Below are 20,092 nucleotides of genomic sequence, written 5' to 3' on the forward strand. Positions count from 1 at the left end.
ATATGCAATTATTTTCAGTACAATGGTGTGTTGTTGCTTGAACACACATTTAATTTATCTTCATAAAACATCAGGCGTACACACAAGCCGCTTTTTGTGTGTGGTGTTTATCTGGTCAGCCTTATTACAAACTGCCTGGGTTTTTAAGAATGGGATTCTTTGTTCAAAACGGAAGAATAAAGCCCTTTTTGGACTTCGACTGGTAAATTGCTCATTTGAGGTATGAAGTGGTGCTGCAAAAAAGACAAAAGAGTCCTTTACTTAAATTGAGAATTTAACTTTTTTGGCACACACATAGACAGGTAGCTATCAACCTGTCAAATCGCTTGAGACTGCTCTTATTTTTCTTTAATATCATCCAGAGACCTTGACTTCAATGTGACCGGCTCTGTAATTTTGCCAAAGACATTGACTTTTCCCCCAGGACAAATGTGTTTCTCAAGGATAGACAAAGAGTATGGAAAGGCATCAGGGAGTCTGTTAAAAGAAGATGGTGTTGATTGATAGAGTGGTGACAGGGTAAAATTCAAGTTGGGTGTAGTACATCTGTGGGAGTAAAAGGATGTGCAAATATTTCTGGCAAGAAATGTCAAAGTGAATTATTCAAAGAAGCCAAATCCCAAGGACAGGAGAAAGGAATCAAGGGCCTTGATTTGACATGCAAAACCTTGCTTGAGAAAAATAGTGAGTCTGATGGACAACAGTTGATGGATATACTGGATGCTGTGTTCACTGAAATTGGTCTAAACTATAAACTTAATTGACCTTTATGTTAACACTAAAATCAGAATTTCTGTTTGAAGATTTGCAATGATGAGTCTAACTAGTGAAATGTTTCATCAGTTTTTCAAAGTGTGCTGATGATAACATGAGTGCTCCATAGGAATCAAATTCATGCTTGTATGATTCCTTTTCTGCTTTTAAAAAAAAGATTACAACAAAAACAAGTCAAAGGTATCAAGCTTGTTTTTATTTTATTTTATTTTATTTTTTTACAATAGTCAGATATGTAATGGCTTTAAATCAATAGCTCACCCAAAAATTTGAATTCAATCATAATTTACCTACTTTATTTTATGGAACACACACACACAAAAAATTTTTGCTCATTTCTGTATAATGAAAGTGAATGGTGACTAGGTTGTCAAGCTCTAGACTTGAGTGTTGAACAGGCCAAAATTTAAGTTATTCACTGGAAATTCTGACATTCGGTGTAGCTCTCAAATCTCATATATGGAATATATTCAAATTTGGTAAACCGGGCTTGTTTATGAGACACATTATCATCAAACCTGGACACAACTTTATGTGCCATTTTTGACATCTTCCGGTCATCGTTCACTATCGCTCCACAGGAAAAAGTTAACAACTATTTTATCTATATTTTAAATTTTTATGAATTTGTACCATCTCATTTGTACATTTTCATACGATCCGAGGGTTGGGTTTAGTGGTGAACCATCATTTTTAGTTTCTTTTCTAAAAACCAAAAATTTACAAATTTATGTGAAATTGCCAATTTGTAAAATATTTACATTTTTCTTCCATGAGATTGGGAAAAAGCAGTGTCCAAACGGGCAAAACAGTGTGCTAAACCTCTTTTGTGTTTCATGTTGGAAAGAAAAATCAATACTGGAACGACATGAGGGAAACACAGCATTTCCAATATTCTTTTCTCCTGCTAGACAAAAACGGATACTAACATCGGCCCATCAGCGACTGAAGCACAGGCTGATATGACCTCTGAAGGCAATTCAATCCTGAAGCATGAGGATATGACAAAAACTACAGCACATCTGTGTTCACTTAGTCACAAAGACGCCAGGTGGGGAGCTGCAAAGCCACTGAACAGGCCAAATATAGATATGAAATCTTGGTATTTAGTCGATTGAATCAACTCGAAAGCAACAAGTTTAAGCGTTTGGTTTCCAATGCAATCTGATGTCATAACCGACAAACTTTTATGGTGTTTCAACAGGTCAAGTGCAGAAATCAAAACACTGACACTCCAGTACTGTGTATTTTCCTGACACTCCAGTGCCCTGTTTAAATTATTTACAGAAGGAGACGAATCTGACCCTCAGGTCAGTGTACAGGAAAGCCCTTAAATATCATAAAAAATGATACAGTGGTATGGGGTTAAAGTCTCTCACAACAGAGAACAGCTAATGCAGCATGTCCAGCAGTAGGAGTGATAGTGAAAGAGCTTTGCATATACTGTGTGACTGGGATTTTAAATTGTATAGGACAAGGAAATACGGATTACAACAGGAAACATTCTTACAATAGTATCTTTGACAGAATAAATATAATACATTTGCTTGCTGAAAATTCTCCCATATTCCAATCTCAATAAACACCTTTTTGAAGCATAAACATTGATAAATGCTCAGTATTTCCCTACAGTGTGCTAGGACCTTAGCTCTTAATTTGCCTAAATCAAGTTTGCATATTTTGCACGTTTTTAAATGGTACACTATTTGCTTATTTTGCATGGCATGTATTTTATTTGTAGCTGCTGTTGCAATGCAATTAAAATGCATTGTGAGTCTAACCACATTTCTTGAAATCTTCAGCTGCATTGTGAAAACATTCAACATGATTAAGCGGAATGAAAACATCCTAGAGAGTGGCAAAGTTATGAACGTCCCTCTGAAATCCGAGGTATGCTTTTATGATGCAGTGAGAGGGAATCTCACATCTTTATCACTCTCAAGGGTGCTTTCATCCGTAATGCACAACACCGGAGGGCACAGCAAACACGTCCATCACTCTGGCAATGACTTTCCACAGGTGTAAGTGAAGGGCGTGTTTGTAGTACCTTCATGAACACAACTTAAACCAGCCTGGTTTGCTGGTCTAACCTGGTTTGTACTGGTTTCCAAGATGGCATTTAGTTGATTTAGCTGGGCAACTTGCTGGTTTTAGAGAGGTAGTGTTCCAAACGTGTTTTTAGCATAAAGTAAGCCTTATCAACCTTGTGAATGTTGTTTATGCTTCAATTCTTCTCACCAACAGGTCCATTCACACCTGACTCAAACTCAACAGCCCCACTGACAGTTTTCTAGCCTTACCTTCCAGGATAACCTCTCTGCCCGCTTTCTTCAGCACCTGCACCGCCTCGTCGTGCGTGGCGTCCCGCAGATTGATCGCGTTCACAGACAGTATCGCGTCCCCCACATACAGCGCCTGAGTCTGGTCCGCAGCCAGACCTTTGAATATTTTACTAATAAGAATAGGCATCTTGTTCTCCTTCCCGCCTTTGATGCTTATCCCTAATCCACCGACCTCCTGCTTGATAACTTTGACACATCTTTTGCGGTTCGCAATCGCTTCAGGGACTTGTGAATCCGTGAAAGGAGTCCTTATTCCGGCTTTGGGACTGTTGGTGGGGTCCGGCTGGTCACCGTAGGAGCCGTTGGTGGTGATGCCGTTCAGGTTAACGCTGGCGTCGGTCGCGGGCTCCTCGCAACTGAGCGTCAGCGACGCGTCGCTTAAATTCGCCAGGACCGCGTGCCATCGCTCTCGCACTAGCACCTCCAAACATGCACTTTTCTGCACTCTGTTACCACAAACCGCCATCTTTGAAGCATTCTTAAAATGCCATGTGATTTCATACACGCGCACAGGACTTTACCCCCGGACAAGGAAAAAGTTGTGATTCAGGTTGGATAGTTTCAGCCCCTCTACAGGCTCCACATGCATATCCTCTTTGGGTGGAGCAAATGTCTGAGATGTCCTGTGTGTGGCTATGCTGAACTCTCTCTCTCGCTGTCAGGAAATGTTCGGATTGAAGTCTGTGTGATTCATCTGTTAAGTACATCATCTATCACAGGCACGGTCTTGTCTTAAACTGTGTTAAGCACCAAGTTACCTCCACAATGAAAGACGGCAATTCAAATCTTTAAATCGGCGGTTCTTTTTAACGTTTGAAGTGTGAATCAGCAGTTTGGGAATTATAAAGAATGTATATGAGAAATGTTCTTGCGATACTTCTTCGGTCTAACTTAACGTGTTTCTTATTAACTTTAAGTTACCTCAGGTGAACGCGATTTCTGCTCACCAAGCGTTTAAGTTAACGTACGTTAACGCACGCAGCCACTTGTAATCATACGTCTGTGGTCACTGAAATATTTAAAACGTGTATATTTATAAAACTATAATGAAATAGTTATATTTAAAAAGAACATGTTCTTTTAAGACCGCATTAACCACCCATAATTAGCGTCTTGTGTGTAAGTATGGAACATAGATTTCCGCTGCTTTAATTCACACAAATACGTAATGGAGAAAAGTTTATTTGTGATGATTATCTCCAAGCAAGGTGGCAAAAACGGATGTGTTACATATTGTAAACAAAACGCTGCAAATGAACAGTCCGCCACACCGCACGGGTTTCAGTGACGCTAAAAGTTGAGTTTTTATTGCCATCTAGTGTTTATTATTGGTTACTGCATTTACATGACACCAGTACAGAAAAGAAATGGCGCAATTGTATTTTGTTTGCATTTTATTTATATATATATATATATATTTGATCGTTTGTAAACAGCATTTTTGTCTAATGTATAGCCCTATATATTTATGTTTAAATATATTTATACCAAAAACTTACAATATAGCCCATTTACGTTAATTTTCTACCAAAATATGTTTCAGACATTTTTGTATATTTCTGAAAAGCATTTAAAAATATAATTTGCTCTATATATTTCATATTTCTATAACGTGTAATCGTATACATAATCATACATATGTATAAATTAAACTATTATTATTATTATTATTATTTTCTCTAGTAGGCTATTGCATTTAGCCTAAATGTAGGCTACTGTAAGGTTGGAAATGTATTTTCTTTCCCCTCAAATACATTTTAAAATATATTTTGGTAAATGAAGGTTGACATTAAATATATTTCATTGAGCTTCACTGTTTATAACATATATTTAGAATAAATATAAAATATATTTTGGCCACAAAATATGGGTTATAAAGAGTTTTACAAGGGGCCATATAAAAAGTCTTACTTGCTACTGTGAAATGTAGAAACAAAATAAGATTTCATTTTTACATGGTAACAGTTTACACAAAAATATAACATCAAAACATAACAAAGCTATGCAGTCGTTGGAATACATGCTTGTTTTTAAGTTAGTTTGTTTGTTTTAAATAAGCAGATTGTTTCTGTACTTGACTAATGATCAAAGCAAGAAAAATAAGCTGTGGACTAAATTAGTTCCTCAAAATAAACATTTTCTAAATAGCAGGTTAGATCTGCAAACTTGATAGTGATCCTTTTTATGTTTCATTTCCACTGGTTCATAAGCTGACTTTGAAGCAAACACTATGATCTAATACAATACAGCAATAAAATGTGATCAGAAGTGATTTCATTAAGCTGTCTAAAGAAAACGAGAACAGTAGTGTTGCTGTGAACAATGTTTGTGCCCTAAACAGTGTTTCATGTCGCTCTGGGTTTGATTACGACTAAATTAAGGATTAAGACTTGCATGAAATTTACAAGTTAACCCACTACAACTTGCAGGAATCTGTGCCTGTAATTTAGAAGGCCTGCTGCACCCAGGGGAATGTTTTCCCCCCTCTTTTTCCTTTCTAAATTGTGCGAGTGCTTTTTTGTCGGTCCCTCACGATAGTGAAACAGCAGGGAGGCACATGCAGCTCATTAGAGTTGAAATAAAAGGCCATGTAGAAACATTAGTGCTCTCCAGTGAATGGTGAGAAGAGAATGACTCAAAGGTGAAGGACAGATGCATCCATGTACTTTCATTACTTCCCAACTACCGTCAAGATTTTTTCTGTGTGTGGTTTAAGTATAAAATGATCTTGAAATCACGAGTGCCATGCGAATAATTCAATGACTTATGCATGTTCTTTCTGTCAGTATTTCTGCATACTTTTAGTTTGAGATTTTAAACAGGATGCAAAGGTGTTATATAAATTTATAAAATGTCATAATTAATTACAATACATTTGTTTTATATCAGTATTCCCAACTGATTCTTATTCACAACTAACAAAAAATATGTTCTACTATGTTTGCTAATGTTCCCATTACGTTATGAAAATATTATTTCTGAAAATGTTCAAATTATAAATTTTTAAAAATGCTTTAAAGGGTTAGTTCAAGCATGACAACTCTCGGAAGATTTTAGCATGGTGATGGATATGACAATGTTAATGTATTTGGTCTTGGTGGAATAGATCTGCTACACTGCTGCTGAATTTCTGCTGCTGTTGGTTATTGCTGTAGTTGTAGATTATTGCTGCTGCTGCTGCAAGCAAGTATAGAACTTGCTTCTGCCAATGCATATGGCGATACGGTGCCGTGAGTATTTAAGACATACTGCTGCTGCACAAACAGCATATAAAATAACCCGTAGCAGATCTATACAGGTGGAGCTGGGGAAGGTGAAGGGTTTCAGAGAAACTCTGAAAGCGCGCTGTAGGAATTTCAAGTGAATACTAGCCAGCCATATAAATGCAAGGCAGTAAGCTCATTGGCTGCATATGCAGCATGAACCAATCAGCTTGATTGCTACAAGAATACTTTTTGTGCACAAAGAAAACAATGATAACATAATTTATTCAGCAATTGTTCTCCCCAAGTTACCGTCTTCAACCTAATCAGCATTGTTTGCGTTCAGTAGAAAGCTTGCGCATATGACTAATAAATCATGACTAATGCATGATTTAAACATATATTTATATAAAATAAAAAAATAATAACCATCTACATAAAGCTTATGTAACAGTCTTAAGTCTATATAACTGTACCACCGCCCTCCTGACTTTTGTTTTATTTCTCTGCCTGGCTGTTAGTGTACTGTATATTGTTGGGTACTGCTATTGCATTGCATCATGGGAACATAGTGGAAGACCAAGCTGTAATGCAATAAGTTCAATTCAAGTTCATTTGTATAGTGCTTTTCATGATGCGAATCATTGCAAAGCAGATTTACAGAAAATTACAGTTTCTACATTAGGCTATATAGCTTATCAGTGGTGACTATCTCAAGTTGATGTCCATATAGCAGAAATGTATGGTAAAAATCAAGCAGTTAGTTAATGTCATGTAATCAAACAGACTATTAACAGCAATGATTATATGTTGCAATCAAACTTATAGCAAAGGTTGGTAGTTTTGTATGTTGTCTGAGGTGTACGGGGAATTTACAGTTAAAAGCCAAGGACTAGGTGTGTTGAATGAAGACCAGGAGTCAGAGATGCAACCAACTGATGAAAAATTTACTGAAGAAAATAGTTTGCAATTTCATCAGCAGAAGTCAGCTTCAACACTCTCGATGGAGTTTGTAGGCCGCTCTGTGTATATGTTCCAGACACCAACAGTTATACTCTAACAGAGGTCACTAATTACGTCAATACATAGGTAAGCAAGATTCTGGTTGGTAGATAAACTTAGAAAATCTCCACACATGGACGTAAAATTCGAAGCATATCTTCAAGTGATTATATTGGTGACAAGTGATCAGAGGTCAGACGCAATAGGTCTCTCGGAGACGTATATCTGTTACCCTGGACATCAGGGTGACGGCAAATGACGGTTTCCTAGTGGGCTGTCTCCGCATCTAGCTGCAAAGACAGACACTCACACACATGTACACAGAGAACTCTTATCTGTATTTCAAGGTTGCCAGGCTCTGCCCTGAATCTTATCAAATATGGTTAACTACACACACACAATGAGAGCAGCTTCTTAGAGAGTAAAAAGGCAGACTAAAGCCATATTCAGTTATTTTCTAACATGCATAAATGTAACTTTGATTAATAATTATTCAAGAAATATTATAATTAATATTATTATGAAGGCCATTGTAGATCTGCGATCCACTCCTTCAGAGGGTTGGCATCATCTCTTCTCAGGTGTTCGGTCATCTCAGGTCTTTGTAAGGGCTGGATCCAGACTGAAGCTTGTGGCAGAAACAGAGATAGTAATAGAGAAATATTAGCGTGTTTAACCCAAGCAAAAGAATGAAAATGTGCATCAGAAGTAACTGAAGTACAAGGTTATGAGATGCATTATGTGAATGCTTGGCTAAAGAGATGTGTCTTTAATCTAGATTTAAACAGAGAGAGTGTGTCTGAACCACGAACGTTATCAAGAAGGCTATTCCAGAGTTTGGGAGCCAAATGTGAAAAAGCTCTTCCTCCTTTAGTGGACTTTGCTATCCTAGGTACTACCAAAAGTCCAGAGTTTTGCGACCTTAGGGAGCGGGTTGGATTGTAGCAAGATAGAAGACTAGTTAGGTAATATTTTGTAACTGATACGGAACTTAATAGGGAGCCAGTGCAGAGAATGTAAAATTGGGGTAATATGATCATAGTTTCTTGACCTGGTAAGGACTCTAGCCGCTGCATTTTGGACTACCTGTAGCTTGTTTATTGAAGATGCAGGACAACCAGCTAGCAGTGCATTACAATAGTCCAGTCTAGAGGTCATGCATGCATGAATTAGCTTTTCAGAAACAGGTAACATGTTCCGTAACTTGGCAATGTTTCTAAGATGGAAGATTGCTGTTTTTGTAACATGGGAAAGATGATTTTCAAAAGACAAGTTGCTGTCTAATATAACACTCAAATTTTTGAAGTAACAGTACATCCGTCTAGATGCAAATTGTAATCTACGAGATTCTGTGTATCTCGTGAGATTCTATGAGATTTGTTTGTTTTTAAGTGTGTGTTATCCTACTGAGAATTTCAGTCCAAGAAATGTCTGTTTTATCCACATGTGCAGTTTTGAATGTCTTTAAGATAAATCGCCAAGGAATAGCACACTTTATTAACTGCAGCAGAAACTATAAGAGCATAAGGAATATGCTTTTTTAAGGCATTTAAATGCACAACTCATCAAAGCTTTAACTGACAGGCTATTTGTGGCGCGCCTTTACAAAGCCAGTGCCTACGAAATGTGGTCTGAAACAAAAACCCTATTCCTGGCATCAAATTTTCCTGCTGTTTAAACCAACACACAGTTTGCTTTTAACGCTTGTTAAATATGTAAAGGTGAACTTTGATGCCAAATGTTTTCTTTGTTTTCAAATACTGCTCAAATGTATTCTGAGGCAGCCACATTATAAATGAAAACAGCAGGTCTATATTTGGGGAACGTGGTGGTCTTATCTGCTATATTAGTGATAAACAGCACAATAGGTGCCAGAAGTGTGCTCATTAAAATAACACATCTAAGACGCCTGTATTTTTCTACTAAAGCCAATTATGGATTTTATTTTCATGGCTTTTCGTCCTCCCTCTGCCCAACATACTGTAAGATCCTGAAAACAGAACTTATATTGCCAAGCATTCCACCAAAGATACTAATTTCTCCTTGTTTATAACAGTCGTCAAAATATGGAAATGTGGAGCAACACAATTATAAGAACACCTTATATAAGGTAATTAGAGAAATAACCGGCTTAGAAACTCTCGGGGGAAATTATTTGTATTCATGAATAAAACATCAGTTCAAGCTTTTTCACAGTTCAATCAAGTAATGACAAAACAAGTTCACCCACAGGGCTATAAAGTGAGAGTATGAAAGATAAAAGGGCCAAAATATGTCATTCAGGACCATCTTTAGTACAATACTGTCTCTTTGGAATAAAAGGACATATTGTTTATGTTGTTTAAACACCTTCAACATTATATCTAACATTACAGCTCAGTTTTCTGATCAGCAATATGAATCTCCAAAATTTTTATAAATTATCGTTCATAATTTAGAAAGAACAGAACCAGGAGTGAAAAAAAATCTACATTTAACATGTCCTGCTGGCACTGTCTTCCAGCTGTCACAGGGTAAGATTTCCAGACTTTTGAATTGCTTATTTTACAAACACTGTGAAAGAATTACCATGACACCATATTCTTTGTGACTGACAGCAGAACAGAAGAACTGTGCAGTTTCAATGCAAAATTCCACTATCTGTGTTTTCCCATTTCAATCCAATTATTTTGTTATTTTTAGCTGATGCACTGTTAATAGGCCAGAGGCATTGTGGAATAATATTATCTGAGCTGGCGTATAACAAGGTGTGTTGAATAATATGCCCATAAACTGACCCTTAAAACATATTGGAAGGTTATTTAACTGCAATATTCCTCTTTCCAGCCTTTTTCATTTAAGTTAATTAAAAGTCTTACTGTTCTGTACTGCTGCTTTCCATCACATCTTTGTATATGAGTGTATGCAGTTATATACTATCAAATGTCTCTGGTCACTGTCTTTTGCAGGACCACTTGACCCATAAAACGCTACAGGTTTACTAAGAACAGGTCAGTGGGATTATATTCTGTGGACGCCTTTGCCATCTCTCCAGGGGCTGTCATTGGAGTAGAATTGGTTAACTTTGTGCTGTGATTGTGAAATAAACGGACTGAGCTGGGCTGAAAACTTATATGATATGAGATCTGTAAGTTTTTCTGTCTGACTGGCTGGAGCTTTTCTCCTGTTAGCATGTGCAGGATGTTATTGTAAAGCCCATGTGGAACCATTTGATGGCTCCTGGTTTAATTCTCCCTGTGTGGACAGCAGTAATACTCACCAAACCTCTCTGATGTCCTGGAAGGATAATGACTGTCAAAGTTGTACATGTGTTCTTAAAAAAAAAAAAAAAAAAAAAAGTAAATATGTTTCATATGTTTTATGTGTTTCATATGTGTTTATGTGTTTTGACAATGTATTGTGTATGTATCAGGAGGAATGGCATGTGTGGCAGGTGTTTAGAGATAATGATCATCAAATCATCAAAGTTTACTACTGTTGGCAAGCACGATAAACCCAGAATTTTGCAGTCATGGTGTGTGTCATTATTGGAACAGACTTTAATTGACAGCTAATCCAACAATAAAAAAATCACATCTGGCTACTCCACTGTTTGAAGCCAAAATCAAGGCTGAAGTGAAAAGATTTCCAAAATGTCTCTTTTTTTCTAATGGCTCTGCAAACTTTTTTTAATAAATAAGACGTTTGTATTGTGTAACTTACATTTTAGGCATAATATTGCAAGTGACTGTTAATTTTTTGCTCCACAAATGAAAATGGTTCCACAGTGAACTGTGTATCACACATCAGTAGTGGCATTTCATTCGTAATTGAATCGTTGTCACGTGGTATTGTCACCACCTACCGGTAAAGTTGGTATCAGGTAATCAACATCACTCAGCAGTGTTGTTTCGTTGCCAAATGATTATGTGTGTGTGTGTGTGTGTGTGTGTGCAAATTGTTGAATGCAAGACTCAGTATTCAATATATACAATATCAATGCAATATTGAAAATTATTGTCCACACAAATGAAGATAGTTCCACAGTAGAATGAACCATTACATGTTTTCGAGTATCGCATAGCAGTAGCATTTCATTCCAAAATGAATCATTGTTTTTGAATGAATTAGTTGAATGAACGATTCAATGATTCATAATACACAAAAGGCAGTAGTCACTTGTCGCCACCTACTGGTGACGTCTGTATTTGTAACCTACATTTTATACACAAAATTGTTTGTTGCTGTAATTTTTTGCTCTGCAACAGAAAATATTTCCACAGCAGAATTAACCAGTTTGTGTCTTTAAGCATAGCACAATAGTGTCATTTTGTTCTAGAATTAATCATTGTTTTTGAACAAATTGTCTGAATGAGTGGTTCAGTGACTCACAAAAGACAGAATTCTGACAATACTGACAAATTTGATATTGGGTAACCCATATTTTACACACAATATTGCGAATTACTATGTCTGTTTTTGGTTCGCAAACAAAAACAGTTCAACTGTCTCGTGTCTCCGAATTTTGCACAAGAATGTCGTTTCAGTGCCAAATGAATCATTGTTTTTGAATAAATTGATTGAATATATGATTCAGTGACTTGTTACACATAAAGACCTTTTACTTGTTGCCCCCTACTGGCCATTGAATGAATTATTCAATTACTCATAATACTCAAATGACAGTGGTCACTTGGCGCCACCTACTTGGTGAAGCTGGTATTGGGAAACCTACATTTTAAACACAATGTAGTGAGCCACTGTCAATTTTGGCTCCACAAAAAAAAAAAGAGTTCACTGTCACATGTCTCCAAATCCCCACCACTAATGCACAAATCTAAATCTGAACAGTTAGTGATCCAAACAGAGAAAAGGCCCAGTTATGTTGGACTAAATCTTCTTGGAACTCGCTTCAACCAATCAATTTTGAGGACCAGAACTAACTGTTGTATACATTTCGCTCAATGGCATTTGCTTAGTGCTTTTAAATCATGATAATTATAGTTTAAAAGATTTTGCATGATGACTGAAGTGCAGTTTGTCACACTCTCGCTCTCATTGTCACTCTTCCTGTGGTCACAGATTTATTGCCAACACTCTCTGCTAATCTCCCTGTTCAAAACCAATCCAGAAATGCTTGTGTTTGTGTAAACAGTGTAATTTCACTCTGCTAATGGATATTGGCAGTCTTTATTCTGGCACTAGTTAGATGTGCAGTTCCAGAATAAAAGAGATGATAAATCCTTTCAGACCAAATGAACTCTCATTCTCATTCTCATTCTCATTTTCCTTTTCCTTTTCCTTTTGTCTGTACTCATTAGAAACAAAACTGAAAAATAAATAAATAAATAGAATAAAATAATAACAATAAAGTGTCATAATAATATTATTTGTTTGCACCATGTTATCTGGCATGGCAACATTGTTTTCCCATTTGAACAGCACACAGTTTAATCGTCCCACCTTCACAACACAGCTGTGCATGTTTGCATTCGTTCCACTGTGTGACAGCAAAAGCTGATGAGTCAGTATGAAGTTATTTAGACATCTGAGGGCAAAATTAGTTTTTGAAATGCTAGTGTAGCTGTACATGTCAATGGGGCCTGTGATTGATTCCGGTGAATAAAAAAGCCAATTCTACCTCTCCACTTTCACATCCCTACACTAGAGGGAGCGACACACACATTTTGAGCTTTTCTTTTTGAGGAAAAAGAGTGTGAAATATGAGTCTCAGTATATCTTTATGGAAACTGTCTGGGATATATTCCCATACAGAGAATCCCTTCATATACTAAGAACAAACAATAGGGCAATTATTGTTAATGATTTGCGTGAGTGTTTGTGTGTGTGTGTGTGTGTGTGTGTGTGTGTGTGTATGTATGTGTGTGTGCGTGTGTGTGTGTGTGTGTGTGCATGCATGTGTGTATATACTGAAGAGCCTGCATTGGAGCCGACCCTGGCAAATGATATTGGCATGGCACCATTCTCATGAATGGCGTCCTTCCACTTTACAACATTGTGGGAGCCTTTTCTTGGAGACGTTTTTATTTCAGTTGAATTTTCCCTTTGTAATCAACCGTCAGTAGGTCACATTCCCACTGCATCTATATACACTGTTCAAATGAGGGTTAAATTTATTAGTAAATCACAAAGAAATGGCAAGTAACATTGAATTAAATATATATATATATATATATATTTATATATATATATATATATAAATGATAGCGCTTCTATGATCAACTGATTCTGAGCTTTAGTCATTTACGTAAGTGTCAATTCTCCCCGTAGCGAACAGATTGGCTCTCGCTGACCACAAAGCTTTGACTGGGTGCCTAATGACAGGAGAGGTTGACTCGGGGCTCTGTGGAGTGTATAGCATGATTGTATGAGTGCATTTAAGTGTGAATGGAGTGAGATCACACAGCGTGAGTAGTTGGCACAGTGCTAGAAATAAGCCCTGCACATCTGTAAGACACCACTCTATGGAGATTTTCAGCTGCAAGGAAAACAACCAGACACATACATACACACACCTGCTTTGCTATTACATCACCAGCTCTGCAAGGGCTGGAGGTCACACCTGCGGGTGAACCATGTAGGGAGAGGCTTTCAGTGGAAAGTGTTTTTTCTTTTTTCTTTTTTTTAAATCGGTTTTCACTGTGATATAAAACAAGTAAATGATGTAAACAAGTAACATTGTAAAACTGCAGTGATCCAAAAGTTCATAAAACAAGCAAGCAAGCAAGCCAAAAAAAAAAAAAAAAAAGCATCAACATATTTGAGGTGATCTGGGATGGTTGAAATGTATTTATTTATTTAGTTTAACATCGTTTTTTTTTGCAAAAAACCTTTTTTAAAACCTTTTTTATAGTCTCACATGTGTCTGCACCAAATTAAAGTTATTTTGGACTTGTTCGAATCTAAACTGTGAAAATTAATGTTAAAGGGATAGTTCACACAAAATGAAAATTCTGTCATTAATTACTCACCCTCATGTCGTTCCAAACCCATAAGACCTTCGTTCATCTTTGGAACAGAAATTAAGATATTTTTATGAAATCCGAGAGCTTTCTGACCCTCCATAGACAGCAATGCAACTGAAATGTTCTCAGGCACAGAAACGTTAAAATAGTCCATTTGACATCAGTGGTTTAACCGTAATTTTATGAAGCTACGAGAATACTTTTTGTGCGCAAAGAAAAATAATGACTTTATTCAACAATTCTTTTCTTCCGCATCATCCTCCGCCATTATTGAGAGTACCATGATGGATTTCTCTCGGATTTCATCAAAAATATCTTAATTTGGCTTGGAACAACATGAGGGTGAGTAATTAATGACATAATTTTCATTTTTTGGGTGAACTATCCTTAAGTGCAAGTGCTGTTTCATCCTACTCCATGCTGAACAGCCATGTTTTTGTCCAGTGTCTATTTCTCTCCAAAATACAAGTCAGTTTAAAAAAATTACGGGCATTTATTTTGTTAAACAAATTTACTTAAAGTAAATTTTTTTACATTTTTAAAGTATTGTTTATTTTTCATTTTAAGCATTCAAAATTTAAAAGCATTATATTCCAGCAAGTTGAAAAAAATTGAACAAATACATAAAACTTAAGCTAACAATTAAAAAAAGTATAATCAGAGTGTGTGCATGTTCTTAATTGTGTAAAATAACAGATTATTCAGTCTGTGAGTGCAATAGAACTGAACAAGTCACAAAATGTGAAGGCCCATTGACAAACTATGATAATGATAACTATAAAGATAACTTTAAGATAACTGCCATTGGTAATAATGCTCCATTTATTCAACTTGATCTAGTAAAAAAACTGAACTATTTCATAGTTTGGCAAATAGGTGGTGAATTTGTACGATTTGATTCTAACTCACTTTCACACTTAAACATAAAGAGGCATGATCTATGAAAACATATGTATGAGATCACAAATTCATACAAATTCACCAATAAATAGCTAAAACGTAAAATAGCTGTGATTTAAGGGTGTGTCTCAGCATTATAAATGCACTGCTGTTATGCAGTTATGTTGTCTGTCACTTTAAAGGCTCAAGTTAAAGTTGGGTGGATTCTGATTGGCTGTCAATGTTTTATGCATTCATCAGCTGAAAAAAAGAACATTCTCAATGTAATTCCAGTGTATCATTTATCTTCTGTGTTGTTAGCGTTAAATGTGTCATATGGGCTTTCCTTTTCGTTTTATACTCTTTAAAACTTTAGCCAACATTATAGTTATAGTAGGCCTATAGGATTTTTCTAACTCTGATTTTTTTTTTTTTTTGTCCTGTAAGTCTGTTTTGACTTCTTCTAACTGTCACCCTGAGGATGACGATCATGTATGAAAGTGATTTCATCCAACACCTTGTGTTACAAGCATCTGTCTCCTCTACTGTTGTAAACTGTTGAAAAGTTGTGTTGCAACACCATGAGCTGTTGGGGATTTTCTTAGAACTGCTGTTTTTAACTGATCATTTTATGTCAGTTTAATGGACTAACTGAAGGTAATTATTCAAACATTTCATTTGACGCACAACGTTTGAAAACACACATCTGTTTATATATTTCTAAAGTGTCCTATTTTTCACCAGCTTTATGCTTAAGATTATACGTGCTCCATTGTAGTGGCAAATGGCTTTTGTAAGGGTTGTATACAAAAGCACTGTATGTGTTTATCCTAGGATGTCAATGTTAGATGAATAACTTCCTGTGTGTGACTGCATTTAAACCACCCAGATAGAGTCCATGCAACTTCACCAAAAGCACGTCTTTCCAGACTGTGAGAGAGATTGTGCGAGGCTTGAATTGGATGTATACAGTGACCCACTAACTTGCCAGTTCTGATGGAACACAATGGAAAGTGTGTCAGAGGAGTTTCACAGTCGGGCTCCCAGAGCTGCTGTGATATTGAGACTGAAATAAGGTGTCCAAGTGGAGCTGTTTGGATTAAGCCACTCTCTAATGTTTCTCTTTCTCTGTCTCACACACCCTCTATCCTCTCTCTCTCTCTCTCTCTCTCTCTCTCTCTCTCTCTCGCTTTTTCTCATGTTTCATTTCATTAATCATGCTAAAGTTCTTCAATCTGGGCAAGTGCTTCATTTCAATGCTTTTTATATGACTTTGTTTATTGGTCCTATCTCCATCTTGGTTTTTTTTTTTTGTGTGATTTTAGTCTGTTGGCAGTGTAAGAGATATATGTGGAGAAAAGAAGAGGAAGAAGGAGATGACCTATTAGCACTGATTCAGCACAATAGCAAAGAATTAGTGATCCCTCCGTGTATATACATCTTCCCCTCAGAGGCGTCATTCTACTTTTAATGCAATTTATGTGTAAAGTGCTTTTTACAAACACACAGCATTGTTCCGGAGTAGCTTTAGAAAAAAAAAAAAAAGGAAAAATAAAAAAGATTAAAGGAAAACGAAAGATTATCTCCATTGTAAACAAGGCAAAGGCAACATTAGCAAATTGGTGTTTCATTGAATGAGGAAGATGCTGTTGACCTTCTCAACAACTCACCTTGACACTTTCAATTTGTAGCTTTGACTATTAAGTTGCAAAATTGAGTAATTTGCTTTAGACTAAAAATTCTGTCATCATATGCATCCTCATGATGATTAAAACTCATAAATGGTGAAGTTCAGATGCAAATTTGGTTGGTTCCTCTGAAACAATGAAGACTGATTTCAGAAGACCTTATTTCATGAAATACTAGCTATACAGAAGACCACTGCTCTGATTACCATCAATATCAGCTGTAATTTCAGGTGGTTCTGAATAAAGTCACTTTTCATTGTGCTACATAGTCAATGTCAAATAAAAGGGAGATCTCTATGGTTCCAAAATCTAGTTACAGTCTGATATCACACCGTCTAGTGTTTCGTTTCTTTCTTGAGAGACGCAGAAGCTTTGGAGATGATTTATACAGCTATTTATTTGATTCTTTTTTTTTCAGTTCAGAGAAGTAAGTGGTTTGGGAATAAACCAGTGTTCATGATTTATGTTAGACTCACACAGCTCACCTGTGAGTGATTTGCTATAGCGTCACAAGAGGCCACAGATTTAGCCTTGCATTTGCAAGAAACCTAAGGTAATCTCTGTCACTCACACATGATTATGACTTTTCCAGTAAGCTAGCAGTTAGCTGCAGTACAGTCCTAGCTAACAAAATATGTTCTATGAACGTTTTGCTAACATTCCCAGTAAGACTTTGAACATTTAAACAATTTCAGACTAAAACGTTTACAAAGAAATTTTCCATGAACAATGTATAAATATTTTTGAGAACATTATTTAAGACCAGATAACTTTGAATGAACGTTCGGTCACACTTCATTTTAATGTCCAATTCTCACTACCAACAAACCATTAATTACGACTTTTGCCTCAGTAAACTCCCAATTTGCTGCACAATAAATTATTAAGGTTAAGTTTAGGTATTGGATTAGGGTTGTAGAATATGGCCATGCAGAATATGCCTTTTATAAATACCAATATTTTAATAAAAGGCATGCTAATAAGCAACTATTTAATAGTGAGAATTGGTCCTTAAGTGTTACCGAACGTTCTATTAATGTTACTGGAAGAACATTTGTTCATAACTTTAAAAGAACCTTGCCAGAACATTGAACAAAGTTTTGGGGTATTTTTATTTTAGCTGTGTAGCATAATAAAAAGCTACAACACAAAATGGCATTGCATCAATAATTAATGTACAAGGCTCATTCAAACTTCTTTTTTGTTTAGTTAAAAAAAAATTAACTTAAATGCTGCTCTGATTGTAGTAAATTGTAATAGGCCTACGTGTATTTAAACATATATTGGCTATACTTCTTTTTGACTTGCAGAACAATGCCCAATCTTCCCCATCAAAGATAAGTAGAAAACACCCAACTTTCATTAAAATAACATAACATGAAATATCAAGACAAACTGTGATAAATGTATAAAGTACATCAAGTCTGTGGTGGTCTTTGCAATTGTAAGGGTTTCACCACAGGCCAGATAAAAGACTTGCAGTGATAATATTGATGTTATTGCATCACAGTTCTTGGCACTCAGAGTTTCACTCTGTCATTCACTGGCCTTTCGATCATTTCTGTCTCCCTCAAACTTGCGTCTTATGGCCTTCGTTAAGCGACACCACATGTGCACATGTGTCCCTGTCTGAATCCAATAGTAGGGCGTTTCTCATTTCATGTGTCTCATACTCTTTGTTGTTCACTCTGCCCTCTCTCATCTCTAATGCAAAACAGGCACCTGGCTTCCCCGGGGCAGATCAATACTCTGCTTACAATGTTTCCCATGATGCAACACCATTAATTAAAGCATCTAATCAAATAATTGTGCTCAAAAGCTTTTCATGAACTCTAAATAATAATTTGTCACACATGTTGAGATATTGTTCTGCTGCCCCTGGCTCCTCTGTAGGTGACATCACCATCCTTTCCTTCTGTGTATTTAAAAAACAGTCACTAGGCAGAAGCTTTTATCTAATTTGATCTAATATTAGAGATGATAATAGTACAATCCCAATAGAACAACCAGGATTTAGTGTCCTGCACAATGTTTTATGAATGTACATATATGTGTGTGTCTAAGTGCTGTCAAATGATTAATCGTGATTAATCACATACAAAATAAAAGTTTTTGTTTGCATAATATATGTGTGTGTTCTGTTTATTATGTATATATATAAATACACACACATACAGTATATATTTTGAAAATCTATATATTAATATTCATATAATTTATATTATAAATACATTTATTTCATATATAAACATAACATATTTTTCTGAAATATATACATGCTTGTGTGTGTATTTATATATACATAATAAATATACACAGCACACATACATATAATATGTAAACAAACACTTTTATTTTGGATGTGATTAATCGCGATTAATCGCTTGACAGCACTAATATATATATATATATATATATATATATATATATAATTTCAAACATACAATGATTTCATCTTGATATAATGAGGATGTTTTTAGTTTTTCATATTTTATTTCAGGATATTCAGCAAAAGTTGTGTGGTTCAACTAACATGCAGAAACATGCTGAAAACAAAACAAAACAAAACAAAAAACAAAAAAACAAACAAAAAAGAAAACAGGAAATGACAATAAAGACCTGCAGACTTAATGTCAAATCTCAGATAATATTGACCTTTTTATGATAAAACAAGTGTGGTGCCACTCCCCAGAAACATAATGATATTAGTAATTCATGATACTTTAAACAATAATTTTTACCTTGAAAAATATATTTAAAAATGTTAAATTAATAAATGTGGAATTATTAAGATTATTATAAAGTGTAAGTGTTAAAGCCATAGATATCATACAAAATGTTGTAATATTGTTCTATATATTAAAAGTAATTTTGTTTTTTGTTATATGTATATTTTGTGTTGTATCATGTGACTTTGGCTAGTTTTACGTATATGTGATATATATGCATACAACTTTGAAGAAACAAAGAAAGAAAGAAGGAAAGAAAGAAAGAAAGAAAGAAAGAAAGAAAGAAAGAAAGAAAGAAAGAAAGATTTTGTGCAAAACAGTCTTTTGACCATGAAGAAAGCTAAAAAAAGTGTAAAATAGTTTTTAAGTTCCATTTCTTTTCTAATGTAACTTGAGAAAGAAAGGTAAGCTTAAAAAATTGAGAATCTCCCACAAAAATAAGTTGAGCAAACTCAAAAATTTTTTTTTTTTTACAGTGCACTACAAGTTAGATTCATGTGTCAAATCCTT

General features: G+C 35.6%; 1 protein-coding gene across 1 annotated transcript in view; it reads right to left on the reverse strand.

Annotated features, from left to right (window-relative positions):
* sntb1 (syntrophin, basic 1) overlaps positions 1-4,052 on the reverse strand; it is a 30,952-nt gene extending 26,900 nt beyond the window's left edge. The window contains exon 1 of the mRNA XM_058747754.1: positions 3,075-4,052. Coding sequence (XP_058603737.1) covers positions 3,075-3,582 — 508 coding nt within the window. The 5' untranslated portion in view covers positions 3,583-4,052. The remainder of the gene's footprint in view (positions 1-3,074) is intronic.
* Positions 4,053-20,092: the final 16,040 nt, after the last annotated feature.

Source organism: Onychostoma macrolepis, chromosome 16, assembly GCF_012432095.1.
Source record: "Onychostoma macrolepis isolate SWU-2019 chromosome 16, ASM1243209v1, whole genome shotgun sequence".
Taxonomy (NCBI): Eukaryota; Metazoa; Chordata; class Actinopteri; order Cypriniformes; family Cyprinidae; genus Onychostoma; species Onychostoma macrolepis.